Source organism: Bubalus bubalis, chromosome 8 (genome assembly GCF_019923935.1).
Source record: "Bubalus bubalis isolate 160015118507 breed Murrah chromosome 8, NDDB_SH_1, whole genome shotgun sequence".
Lineage (NCBI taxonomy): Eukaryota > Metazoa > Chordata > Mammalia > Artiodactyla > Bovidae > Bubalus > Bubalus bubalis.
This window is the reverse complement of record NC_059164.1, coordinates 8,408,257-8,421,101: the sequence shown is the minus strand read 5'-3', so window position 1 is coordinate 8,421,101 and position 12,845 is coordinate 8,408,257. Positions and strand designations below refer to the sequence as shown.

Genomic DNA, 12,845 nt, shown 5'->3' with positions numbered 1-12,845 from the left:
AGTGTTTCATTTAAGCAAGGACACGCTGCCAACTTGAAAAGAAATAAAGGCCACACTTTGTCTATGGGGGGATCCTGCAGTTATTCCCCTGCAAATTTAATTCAAACAGGTATAGAGATCTGAAACATGGAGATATCCACAAATTAGAGGATACTTGGATTTTAAAAAGGAAAGGAAAGAAAAGAAAACCAGGCCACTGAGAACTATCTCGAAACAGCAATAGTGTTTCCTTTTCATGGTAATCACTCTAGTCCTGTGAACATGTTTTGAAAGTCTATATTGTGAATGAAATTTCTTGAGATCATCTTTATATGAAATATGCATATTACCAATTTTAAAAGCTAAAAATTGTCTTCAAGCAAATTGATTTAAAAAGTAGCATGCATGTATAAAATGTGCAAATCAATGCTATTCTAGTACTTTGCTTTTAGGATTATTAACTATATAAATATGACATTCAACTAGTGTATTAATGATTCCTTTAGAAAATTCAGTGTCATTTTATTTTTATCACTCAAAATTATACCTTTTTAGAATATCACTATCTTAAAAGGATTTATTTAGAGAAACTGCTTTTGGAAAATGTCATCTTTTCAAACAATTTTAAGAATCAGCTTGACCTATAAAACTGATGATAACCTTCAGAATATTTATTATACGTTCATTGTAAGATATAGATTATACTTGATCCTATTCATTACATGAGAAAGATTTCTGTGATCAATCCTTGTACTTGATCCATTATTAGGCTCCCAAACCAACTTATAAACAAAAGTCCCCAATGGAAGTGTTATTAAACAGGAACTTAATTCTGTAATAGAGTAGAGACACGTGTCACCACAGCTCATGATAAAACTTGAGAAAAGTAGTCTGGAGTCTCTCTTTTTATCACCAGGTTACCAATCATTCATTTTGTCACTATAGTTATGGTTTTATCCATCCATTGTCAAAGTTATGACCAAACTGAATAGAAATATTTAAGCCCCAGAAGTTTTACAGAATTCTGAGTCATGAAGCTCAAAAACTGTTTCTCAAATTCTAAAGGTATCTGCCAACAGTTCAAAATATGGATAGAAATCCTAGTACTCACCAGAATTAACTTTATCATGTTTGGCCCTTCCCTTGTAAGACCCCATTTCAAATGTAAGGGTCTTAAAGTAAGTCCTGAATTTAAGGTTGTATTGCAATTCCATTTTAGTAATGTAACTGGGGAACTCTTATATGTAGTCCACATCTTATTTTGATTTCTACAGCTTAATCCTGCAAGCCTTTTATGTTTGTATGAATATATTCCATGAAGTATTTATTGACAATATTCCTAGTGTCCACCTCAAGACATATGTAATGATCACATTTTGATTATCTCTTAGGCCCCAGTTACACAGAACATTATAATCAGAAATGTATCAGAGCTATCCAGTGCCATAACACTGGTTTCAATTAATTGCATGTACATTACATAAAATCTGGCTTATAGCCAACAGATGGATGAGAAAGCAATAAAAGCAAGAGCAGCTGAAGATGAACACAAATACACACTGAAAAATATGACATCCTTTAAAAAAATAAATATGTACCAGGATCGAAACATGGTATCATGGAAAGTGATCTGAAGTCACTCAAGTCCTGAAATGGTTTGTGGTTTAGGCATTTTTTTTAATTGGCCACCAACTCCTCACTGTGGTCTCCTTTCCTAGTTCACTGCTAGACTGAGAATGATGCAGCTACAGCGGAAGGCTTCAGTGCTCTGAGGAGACAAAAGAACCAAGACCAACTCAGGCTAACAAGTGACTGCCTCAGACAAACTGAAAAATCCAGTCCAGCTGTTTTGCCTATGTTTGACACTGACTGGCTTTGAGATTAAAAATATGACTTTCTGACCCCCACAAAATATAAGTAAAAACTGGCCTTTTTTTTTTTTTTTTTTTTAAACAGAGTATTAGAAAGCTTTCATACTATGCATAGATTTACTACAAAAGCTGAACCAAGCACACACACTGTAAGGGGGAAAATTGACTCCACTTGATAGCTGGCTTAAAAAAATAAAATAGGCAAACCAAATAATCTGAAAATAGGGTCTGTCATGGAAACAGCGTATTAATGGGACCATATTCCCAGTAGCTTTATGGTTTTTCAGGCAAGTCTTATTTTGCCATCACTGTTACAAGAAACAAAAGAATACACTGGCTTTTTTATGTGCTACACAATTTAAAAGTTGTTTTCTAAAAACAAAGCCTGGTGGCGACTTAAAACTGTCTTTTAAAGTTGCTTAAAGCTAGCATTATAAAACCTGTCTGCATTAAATTTATAGTTACATCATTTTAAGAACACCCATAATAAGAATGCTTTATATTTATTATTTGGATAGAGACTAATAATCTTAAATTTGTTTCCAGAAATTATCTGTTGAATTATCTAGTGAGAAGATGTTTTTAATTTAGCCTAAGCATTATTTTTTGTGTGCCAATACAATAAAACCTTCTTCAATATTATCTAATACTAGATTAATGTAACAAAGAAAAAGAACCATAAAATTGCACCTTGGTAATTGAAATTGAATGCTCTTATTTTCAGTTAGATTTAATTTTGTCATCTGCCTTAAAATGATGATGATGACTTATGTGACGACTGCCTTACAACCATGAAACTAACTCTATTGTATAAAGGTCTTCATTTCAGCCCCTTGTCATTTTATCACAAAATGCTTTCATGGGAAAATTTAATATAGGTATTTTTAGTGCATAAAGGGATAAGAGACTTATTTTCCAAAGATATTTGAGGTTTTCCATCTGGAATTCTCCTTTTCTCATAACCTTATTTCCATATTGTAAAATATATAAGTAAACTTTGTATCTTTAATTTATAAAAATTAGTGTGTATATGTGTATATTTTATACATAGACATAGATATATACTTATATACACTCTACATATTATACATTTATATAAATTCCAAGAGTAGACCAACCAGATAATTCCTCTAGGGCAAGTTCTTTGAACAATATAAAAATGGGTCTTCAGAAACAAACAACAAAACAGCCTTATCCACCTAGCTGCTGCTTAAAATGCTTATAAACACACAGGTAACCATTTATTGATTGCCTGTTTATGGTTTTGGAATAACACCTCATAAAAATTGTGACAAAGATGAGGCTGATCATTTAAAAATCAACCTCCATATTATAGAAAGTTATGCAAATTTATTCTTTACAGAAAAAAAACTATAATAAAATTAGGGTTTTCTTTTTAATAATCTTCTGCAGGTAAGGAAATAATTTGCAAACTTCTGTTACATTGTTAGTGTCATGGAAACAGATCTTTTCTAGGGACTTCACATCATCAATCACTACAATGGAAGCCAGTTAATTTTTTGGAAGGACTGGTCTGAAGGTTTAAAGATAGACTGTTTCATTGAATTCCTGAATTTATATACTGTGGGTTTGGCTACAGACACTATAAAATGTAAAGACAGTTAGTGCATAGTGCAGACAGTTCCAGCTCTATTATTTTCAGGCGCAAAAATCATAGAATTTTGTACAAAACTTTGATTTTTTTTATTTGTGAAATTAAAAATATGGTATTATATATATATATAAACTTCTATTCCTCTATAAATATAGATGATTTTGTGATAGTGAACAGAATAAATGCATACCAAATTCAACGAGCATTGTCATTTTAGGGTATGACAGACATAGATTTATGTCCTAAGTACGGGCATTTTGATAAAACTCTTAAAAGTTTAAAACAATACAATCAGGAAGATTGCTTTTCTCCTCTTTTTCACAGAGAACTAAAGTGAATATTTTTCAATGGCTTTGAAAGATTACATTGGGCACATTTCTGTAAATCCAAAAAGGAACACACAGGATTTAGTGCAGTAGACCCGCAGCACACATTCTCCCCTTAGCATACATGCCCATATTTTGTTTATTTCGGTGGCTAATCCCATCAATTATTCCACCTCCTTTACTTCCTGGAATCTTACCAGGTTATTAGTAGTGATGTGGATTGTTCCTCCCTCAGAATGTGTTGTTGAATAATAATCATAATAATATGTTACAATGTACAAGTGTACAATGTACATTTTAAACTTTCTGACATATGTCTAATTATTATTTGATTGAAAATAAGAAAGTACCACTTCATTTTGAGGACATCCATTACACTGAAATCTCCTTCAAGTTTACGGTCTTGCTCTCCTGTTAAGGAAAGCCAAGATCATTAGCTCCTTAACAAAGCTTTCCAGGTGACCTAGTGTTTCCACTTTTCAGAAAGGTAAATCTAAACAGGGGTGCTCTCAATCTTAAGAGGCAGTTTGCCAGGCATCCGTATGCAATTAGAATTGTCTCTCCCAACCCACACAAAGCTCCATGCCTCTTCCCCAAATCTCAGTAACCACATCTTTCCATGACGCTGGCCAAACCCATACCAGGTTTTAGACGCTAGAGAATGAAATGAGCTCATCCACCAAAAATGAGACTTAAAAAAGTTTGGCATTGGTTACCCCACTCACCCTCTAACCAACTTAGTTGGAAGGAGGGAGTGTCTGGGCGTTGGAGGCCTGAGCCAAGGAGCCCAGGGCTGCCCCTGCCCACATCCGTGGGCCTCCTAGAAGCCGGGGAAGGTTCTGGACAGTGAAAATTTCAGCTTCGGATAGTCTAAGGGCCTGTCTTGGCAATTTGGCTCCGGACAAGAGCAGACTTGGGATCGGCCGGGGCCCACCTTCCGGTGTGGAAGCTTTGTGGATTTCTGTACCTGAAAGAGTCCGGACCCTAGCAAAGAAAGGGAGGGAGGGAGCAGAAAGGAGCGGGGAAGGCGGCGCGGCCCAGGCGCTCCCCACCCGCTGCAGGGAGGGGCGCGCCAGCACCCGCAGAAGCTCCGAGTGCTGCGCTGTGGTTTTCTCTCTGTGCTGCTCTGAAAAGGGCTAGAAGGAAAAATGGTCAAACCGCCCGAAATAATTAAAATTAAACAAACAAACAAGGAGAGTAAAAGAAAAACGCGTGAACGGTCATTTAAATACAAATATACTTACAAAAATCTTACACAGGCTATTTACAAGTCATAAAAGCGTACAGTCCTGGTACCAGAGCAAGAAAGGTCTGTGCATCCCCCCGCCTCTGGCAGTTGGGCCCTCGGGTCCCTGTGCCCCTGGGGACAGAAGCTTTTGCAGGAGCCTTGTTAAAAGCAGTGAATGGCTAGGGAGAGTAGCCAGATTTGGCCAGGATTCCATAGGGCCAGCGGGGCTGGGACCAGGCCGAGGGCTGGCGACCGGCTGAGTCCCCGGTCTCAGACGGTGGTCTCCCCCTGTTTGCTGTTGGTAAGCCGAGTGTAGAACTTCCTCCAGGAGTTGAGGGTCTTGCCGGACCAGATCCAGAAGCCTGACGTGATGCCCACGATGAGGGTCATAAGGTACTTGATCATGAAGACTGTGAAGTCGGGGCTCATGGGCGGGTGCGGTGGGGCGCCGCCCGCCTGGAGGTGGGGGCAGGGGATGGCATAGCTCTTGCAGCTCTGGGCCACCCAGCTGCGCTCCCACTGGTCCCGGAAGGCCTGCTCGTAGAAGTAGCAGGCGATGACGATGGTGGCCGGCACGGTGTAGAGAACGCTGAAGACGCCAATGCGCACCATGAGCTTCTCCAGCTTCTCGGTCTTGGTGCCGTCGTGCTTCATGATGGTGCGAATGCGGAAGAGGGACACGAAGCCGGCCAGGAGGAACGACGTGCCGATGAACAGGTACACGAAGAGGGGCGCCAGCACGAAGCCGCGCAGAGCGTCCACGTTGTTGAGCCCCACGAAGCACACCCCGCTTAGCACATCGCCGTCCACCTGGCCCAGCGCCAGAATGGTGATGGTCTTGATGGCCGGCACGGCCCAGGCGGCCAGGTGAAAATACTGCGAGTTCGCCTCGATAGCTTCGTGGCCCCACTTCATGCCGGCTGCCAGGAACCAGGTGAGCGACAGGATCACCCACCAGATGGAGCTGGCCATGCTGAAGAAGTAGAGCATCATGAAGAGAATGGTGCAGCCCTCCTTCTTGGTGCCCTGCGCCACGGTGCGCGCCCCGTCCTCCGCGAACTTGTCGTTACACACCACCCGGTCCTCCAGCAGGAAGCCGGCAATGTAGGCCACGGCCACCGCCGTGTAGCAGCCCGACAGGAAGATGATGGGCCGCTCAGGGTAGCTGAAGCGCCGCATGTCCACCAGGTAGGTGAGCACGGTGAAGAGCGTGGAGGCGCAGCACAGCACTGACCAGATGCCGATCCAGGTGCGTGAGAAGCGCAGCTCCTCGGGCCCGAAGTACATGAGCCCGTACACCTTGGTCGGCTCGCAGGGGGCGCCGCAGTCCTTCTCCCCCAGGAAGTGGTAGTTGAGGTAGGAGGGCACCTTGAGGGCGCGCGGGCACGAGAACTTGCCTCGCTCCGAAGCGCCGGCGCCCCCCGCGAAGCCGCCGCCCCGGTGCCCTCCGCCGCCGTGCTGGGGGTTGCTAGTCCAGAACTCGGGCAGCAGTGAGGGCGTCGGGGTGCCCTTGTCCGACGTGTTCTGGCCCACGCACAGCTCGCCGGCGCCGTGCACCGGGAACTTCTCGCACTTGAGCGTGTCGGGCCACTGGAAGCCGAACTTGTTCATGAGCGCCTCGCAGCCCTGGCGCGCGCGCTCGCACAGCGAGCGGCAGGGCGGCAGAGCCTGCTCCAGCACGGTGCACACGGGCGCGTACATGGAGCACAGGAAAAACTTGAGCTCGGCGGAGCACTGCACCTTCACCAGCGGGTAGAACTGGTGCACCTCGAGGCCCGCATCCTCCTGGTTCGTGTGGCCCAGCAGGTTGGGCATGATGGTCTGATTGTACGCGATGTCGGTGCACAGGGGGATGGAAATGGGCTGGCAGTAACCGTGGTCCGGTATAGAGATGCCCCGCTCGCCGTTGTACTGCTGCCCGCTCTGCTGTTGCTGAGGCGGCGGGGGCTGCTGCCCCGGCCCGGGCCCCTGGCCGGCCGCCTGCGCCCGGACCCCCAGCAGCAGCGGAGCCTCCAGCAGCCAAAGCAGTAGTAGTAGCCGGCGCGCCAAGCGCCGGGAGTCAGCCGGGGGGCGGCGGCGGCTGCCCGCGTCCCCGCTCCCCTCCGCTGCCGGTACAGTGCGGAGCGCCCCGGCACAAAGTTCCCAGCTCCCGCCGCCGCCGCCGCCCCCGGCGGCTCGGGACTTCTTAGGCGCCTCCTCCTCAGCCATACTTTCTCGGCTCCTTTCTTGGCGCCGCTCGGCTGAAGCTGGCTGTGGCGCGGCTGGAGGATGCTCCCCCTGCGGCCGGGGCGATCTCTTCCCCGCCGGTGCCCTCCGTCGAGCCCGAGCCGTGCTCGGCCCGCTCCCCCGGCTCCCGCTCCGCGTCCCGCAGCCGCCGCCGCCGCGGAAACTTGCGATTCATGAAGCGCGGGCTGCGGGGAGAGCCCGGGTGGCTCGGGCGCGCCGAGGGTCGCGTCCCGCCTTCCTGGCCCTCGGCTAGCTGGCTCCTGGCAAGCGGCGCCGCGCTAGTGGCGGCGGCCGGGTAGAGCGCGCAACTCTCGGCAACCCAGCAGCCTCGGCTCCCCCCTGAGCCTCCGCCTCCTCCTCCGCCGCCGCCGCCTGACCATTTGTGTCAATCCCTCAACTCGCTCGCTCTGCTCTCCCTCGCGCGCCCTCCGACCGGTTTCCAGGCGCCCCGCAGTCTGTCTTTCACCAGGAGGGAGGAGCCTTGAAACCGACGCGGAACTGGAGGCTCAGGGACCGTCGCCCAATCGCTGCACTGGCTTCCCGGCGCAAAGGGCCCCCGCCGCCTGCTTCCCAGAGCGAAAGTCGGCGGCGGGCGGGAGAAGGAGGAGGCGGGAGGGGGAGCGGTGGCCGAGGCACCGCTCGGGCACAAAGAGTGGGTTTGCTATGAAGCGGGACAGGCTTGGTTGCTTTTGCTTTTGCGGAAGAAAGGGCGCGGACAAGTAGGAGAATGGTCCCATATGCTGCTGGAGATAATGAATAGGAGTCGGCCGACCGCGCGATTTAGCTTTTCTTTTCTTTTATCAATTTTCGTGTTTAAAAATCCTGCTCTGAACGCTGGTTACAAACAGCAGACCGAGCACTTCGATCCGAATAGATTCCTTTGACTTAAGGAACGCACGGCTTCCTTCGAGTTTGTATCTGTCGAGGTTTTATTTAAAATATTACTCTCAAATCCTAGAGCTCTCAGGCTGGGCTTGGCGGGCTTTGGGCGCGCCGTTTCCCCCAAGAAGTTCGCCGGATCGCCGTCAGATGAAAAACCACCACAACCAAACACAAACTTCCATAGCATTTAAAAAGTAAAGCCAGATCTACTGTCCGCTGTTACTATCTTTTCTGTAGTCAAACTCCTTTTTTCTCCTTTTTATCAATCCAGAAACAGAAGCAAAGGGAAACTACCCATTAAATATTTCGAGAGAAAACCTTGAGAGCCCGACCAAGGAGGAGAGAGTCCTGGATGCCTGAGACTCCAGAGGGGGTTTAGGGCAAAGCTGGACTTGGGGGCAGCCTGGACCCTGGGGAGCTTCAGGGAGGCTTCCACAGGCCGGTACGCCCACGGCTCCGGGGGAAGTGTGCAAGGGTCAGACCTGGGCCAGTTGGGTTGGGCTGCAGAATGGTGTTCCACTCAGACGGAGAACAGCGGGATGCCAGTTAAAAAAAAACAGAACAGTTCAGCCCACTTACATCCTTGTTGTTGTTTTCCTGTAAGATATTTTCAAGTAATGGTCTAACCAGTGACTCAGTTTTATCAATAAAATGCCACCGTATTATTAATTCTACCTAGGTTTTGTGGGCCTATGATTAGACTGTCTCTTGGGATCCTTTTCTACAGTTATTTTCTGTCTTTTGTTTATCCATTCATTTGTTTAATAAATACTTACCAAGTTCCTATTGTCCTAGAAGCACTGTTAGGTAGTAGAATACACAGATAGGCAAGACCTGGCCTAGCCTTACAGGTAGCAGAGTGCAGCAGGGCACAGAGATGAAGATCAGTTCTCTAAATGCACATCCCTAAGCTGAAGTCCATGGGGTCTCTAAGAGTCAGACACGACTGAGCGACTTCACTTTCACTTTTCACTTTCATGCCTTGGAGAAGGAAATGGCAACCCACTCCAGTGTTGTTGCCTAGAGAATCCCAGGGATGGGGGAGCCTGGTGGGCTGCCCTCTATGGGGTCGCACAGAGTCGGACACGACTGAAGCGACTTAGCAGCAGCAGCAAGCTGAAGGAGGGGCTTTCCTGGTGACTCAGATGGTAAAGTATCCGCCTGCGTTGCAGGAGACCTGGGTTCCATCCCTGGATGGGGAAGATCCCTGGAGGAGGGCATGGCAACCCACTCCAGTATTCTTGCCTGGAGAATTCCATGAACAGAGGGGCCTGGGGGCGCTACAGTCCATGGGTCGAAAAGAGTCAGACACGACTGAGCCACTAAACACACACAAGCTCAAGGAACATAGGAGAGCAGCCAGCCAGTGGAAAAGGTGGGGAGGGATCTGATGGTGAGGTGGATGGAAGATGCAAAAGACAGGAGCTCCAAAGTGCTTAAATTGCCAAAGGGGGAGATGGGGTGGGTGTGGTTGAGATATTATGGCAGGAGAAAATTTTAGCCCATACTCTAGTCAAAGTTATGGTTTTTCCAGTAGTCATGTATGGATGTGAGAGTTGGACTATAAAGAAAGCTGAGCACTGAAGAATTGATGCTTTTGAACTCTGGTGTTGGAGAAGACTCTTGAGAGTCCATTGGACAGCAAGGGGATCCAACAAGTCCATCCTAAAGGAAATCAGTCCTGAATATTCATTGGACTGATGCTTAGGCTGAAACTCCAATGCTTTGGTCACCCGATGCAAAGAACTGACTCATTTGAAAAGACCCTGATGCTGGGAAAGATTGAAGGTGGGAGGAGAAGGGATGACAGGATGAGATGGTTGGATGGCATCGTCAACTCGATGGACATGAGTTTGAGCAAGCTCTGGGAGTTGGTGATGGACAGGGAGGCCTGGCGTGCTGCAGTCCATGGGGTTACAAAGAGACACGACTGAGCGGCTGAACTGAACTGAAAACATTTGGGCTAAATTATACAGACAGTAGGGAGCTGTGGAGGCTGACTTTTCCCCACATGAGCGGGGAGTGGCTTCAGGGGTGGCTGAACAATATTGTTATAATTCATATCTGTTTGATATGTTAAGTTCAACTAAAATATAGCTTTTTCTTTTCTTTTTTAAACAGCAGTGCTCCTCAAAGTGTGATCTCTGAACTAGCAGCAGCCCTTGGGAACTTGTTAAAAATTCAAATTCTCTTGCCCCACCTAGGCCTTCCTGAGTCTGACATCCAGGTGAGTCTGATGCTAGAGAATAACTGTTGTGTTCTTTTCTATACTGAACACTTTATTAAACATTTGATGTCAACTCCATTTTAGAATTGTCATAGTAGTTGATACTAAATGGTAATTTATATTTGGCCTGATCATTTGCTGTCTAATCAATTTGGTCACCAGATCTACGCAGTTGAATTGATCATCTAATTCCTGAGAATGGATCAGACCACCAACCTGCCAAGAGTTGAGATGAGTGAACACAAAGCCCTCATTCATAAATCATTTGTTAATAAATCATGAAGCATGAAACTCAACTGGAAGTAAAATTATTTATTCTCATATAATGCATAGGATGGATCTTAAAAGGTAGTTCCATCTGGATAACGTTCCCACTGAAAAAAAGCTCAATTCATCAATATTCACAAATACTCTTAAGAGCCCCAGAGTTTTTCTGAGGTTTGCAGTAATTCAACCAGTGGCTTCAGGATGACTGGGGAAGAGGGAACCTGGGGCAGTGTCATTGGGAAGCTTAAACATTAGTCTAGACAGTACTTCCCTGTGGTAAAGAATCTGCCTTGCAACTCTGGTTTGATCCCTGGTTGGGGATTAGATCCCACATGAGGCAGAGCAGCTCAGCCCCCTTGCCATAACTCAAGTCCATTCGCCTCACAGGAAGATCCTGGATAATGCAACTAAGATCCGATATAGCCAGATAATAAATTAAAAAAATGAATATTTAAAGAAACAAAAAAACCTTTAGTCTAGATGTAAAGGGTGGCTCAGTGGTAAAGAACCAGCCTGCCAGTGCAGGAAACACAAGAGACACAGGTTCAATCCCTGGGTCGGGAAGATCCCATGGAGTAAGAAATGGCAACTCACTCCAGTATTCTTGCCTGGGAAATACCATGGACAGAGGAGGGGCAGGCTACAATCCATGGGGTCACAAAGAGTCAGATATGACTTTGCAACTAAACAAGGAAAGGACACTACTTACTTAAGGTGAGTGTCACTTGTACGGCATACTGACGGGGCACTGTGAATTTCATCATCCCGTATGTTGGTGTCTCTAAAGATTGTGCTGTTGTATCTTTGCCTGTTAAAACAAAATGATGTGTATTTGTCTCAGATACCTATGTTATTATTTTTCAGATATTCATGGATGTAGTAAATTCTTAAAGTTCATATTTGTCTTAAACCATTTCTGGATTTCTAGTATTTTTAAAAGAAAATGCAACAGGTATCATAATGTGCTGTACAACAGGTATCATATGTGAATGAGAGTGTGTGTGTCTGTGTGTGTGTTGGCAATAATTCATAAATAATGATATTGAATGGGAGATTGGGAAGCACAGGTGCTCTCTGAGGTCCTTTGAGCACTCACGGTACATAGCCGTTCATTTTCTCCCCCAGCATCCCATTCCACAAGCCTCCCAGGGACCCTTTTTCTCTAGCTTCCCGCCCTGATGCTCTTTCTTCTGCTGATAGCATCCCATGCTTAGAAACTTTATAAAGCCATGTTTCTTCTGCCACTCCTCTCGTGTAACGATGTCTCTGTCTTATGTTCTATTCTCTCAAGGTCATTCTTGGTGACTGGGCTTGGGAAAAATGAGTTTATTCTACTGTATTACTTACCAAGAATCATCACATGCATTAAACATCCACCATCACTCCAAGCGCTTCCTCTTCTCCCCAGGGGGGTGGGGCACAGGGAGTTTGGCAGAAGGCAGTTCTGTTCCTCACAGTAGGTCACACTGTACTGCTTCCAAAGTTGTTGTTTTGACATTCTTTTATTTGTTTTTAATTGGAGGAAAATTGCTCTACGATGTTTTGTTGGTTTCTGCCGTACAGCAACGTGAATCAGCTGTAAGTATACGTATAACCCCTCTCTCTCGAGCCTCCCTCCCCTCCGCCCATCCTGTCCCTCTAGGTCATCACAGAGCACCAGACTGGGCTCCGTGTACTCTACAGCGACTTCTCACCAGTTATCTGTTCTAGCACATATGTTGATGCTACTTCCTCCATTCGTCCTGGCCTCTCCTTTTGAAATTCTTGACCTTGTTTTATCTTCCACTGGACAGGGGACTTTACTGGAGAGGAGGCTCGGAAGAGCAGTAAGAGTTAAAAAGAAAAAAAAAAAGTCATTTTTTTTCCAAATCATGGAACTGGAAGGAACCAAAAATATTGTCTAGGAACTAGTTAATCTTCTTTAGTTTATAGTTAAAAATACCAGAGATGTTAAAGGAAGAGCTACAGGGTAAATGGCCTTGTTTGGCTTAAATTTCATTAGACACTTATTTTAACACTTTCAATGTTCTTTTAGGGCTTTCCAGGTGGCACTAGTGATAAAGAACCTGTCTGCCACTGCAGGAGTCAGAAGAGACGTGGGCTTGATCCCTGGTTACGGAAGATCCCCTGGAGGAGGGCATGGCAACCCACTCCAGTATTCTTACCTGGAGAATCCCATGGACAGAGGAGCCTGGCGGGCTACAGTCCATAGGGTCGCAAAGAG

General features: G+C 46.0%; 1 protein-coding gene and 1 long non-coding RNA gene across 3 annotated transcripts in view; one reads left to right on the top strand and one right to left on the bottom strand.

Moving 5' to 3' along the window:
* LOC123334634 overlaps nucleotides 1-10,650 on the top strand; it is a 66,848-nt gene extending 56,198 nt beyond the window's left edge. For both annotated transcript variants that reach the window (XR_006641301.1, XR_006552617.2), the window contains 2 exons: nucleotides 10,249-10,354; nucleotides 10,517-10,650. This is a non-coding gene — a long non-coding RNA (uncharacterized LOC123334634). The remainder of the gene's footprint in view (nucleotides 1-10,248; nucleotides 10,355-10,516) is intronic.
* On the bottom strand, nucleotides 3,531-7,715 carry FZD1 (frizzled class receptor 1). Its single transcript, XM_006078358.4, has one exon. It carries the CDS (start codon nucleotides 7,225-7,227, stop codon nucleotides 5,290-5,292), a length of 1,938 nt encoding a protein of 645 aa, XP_006078420.1. The 5' UTR covers nucleotides 7,228-7,715; the 3' UTR covers nucleotides 3,531-5,289.
* Nucleotides 10,651-12,845: the final 2,195 nt, after the last annotated feature.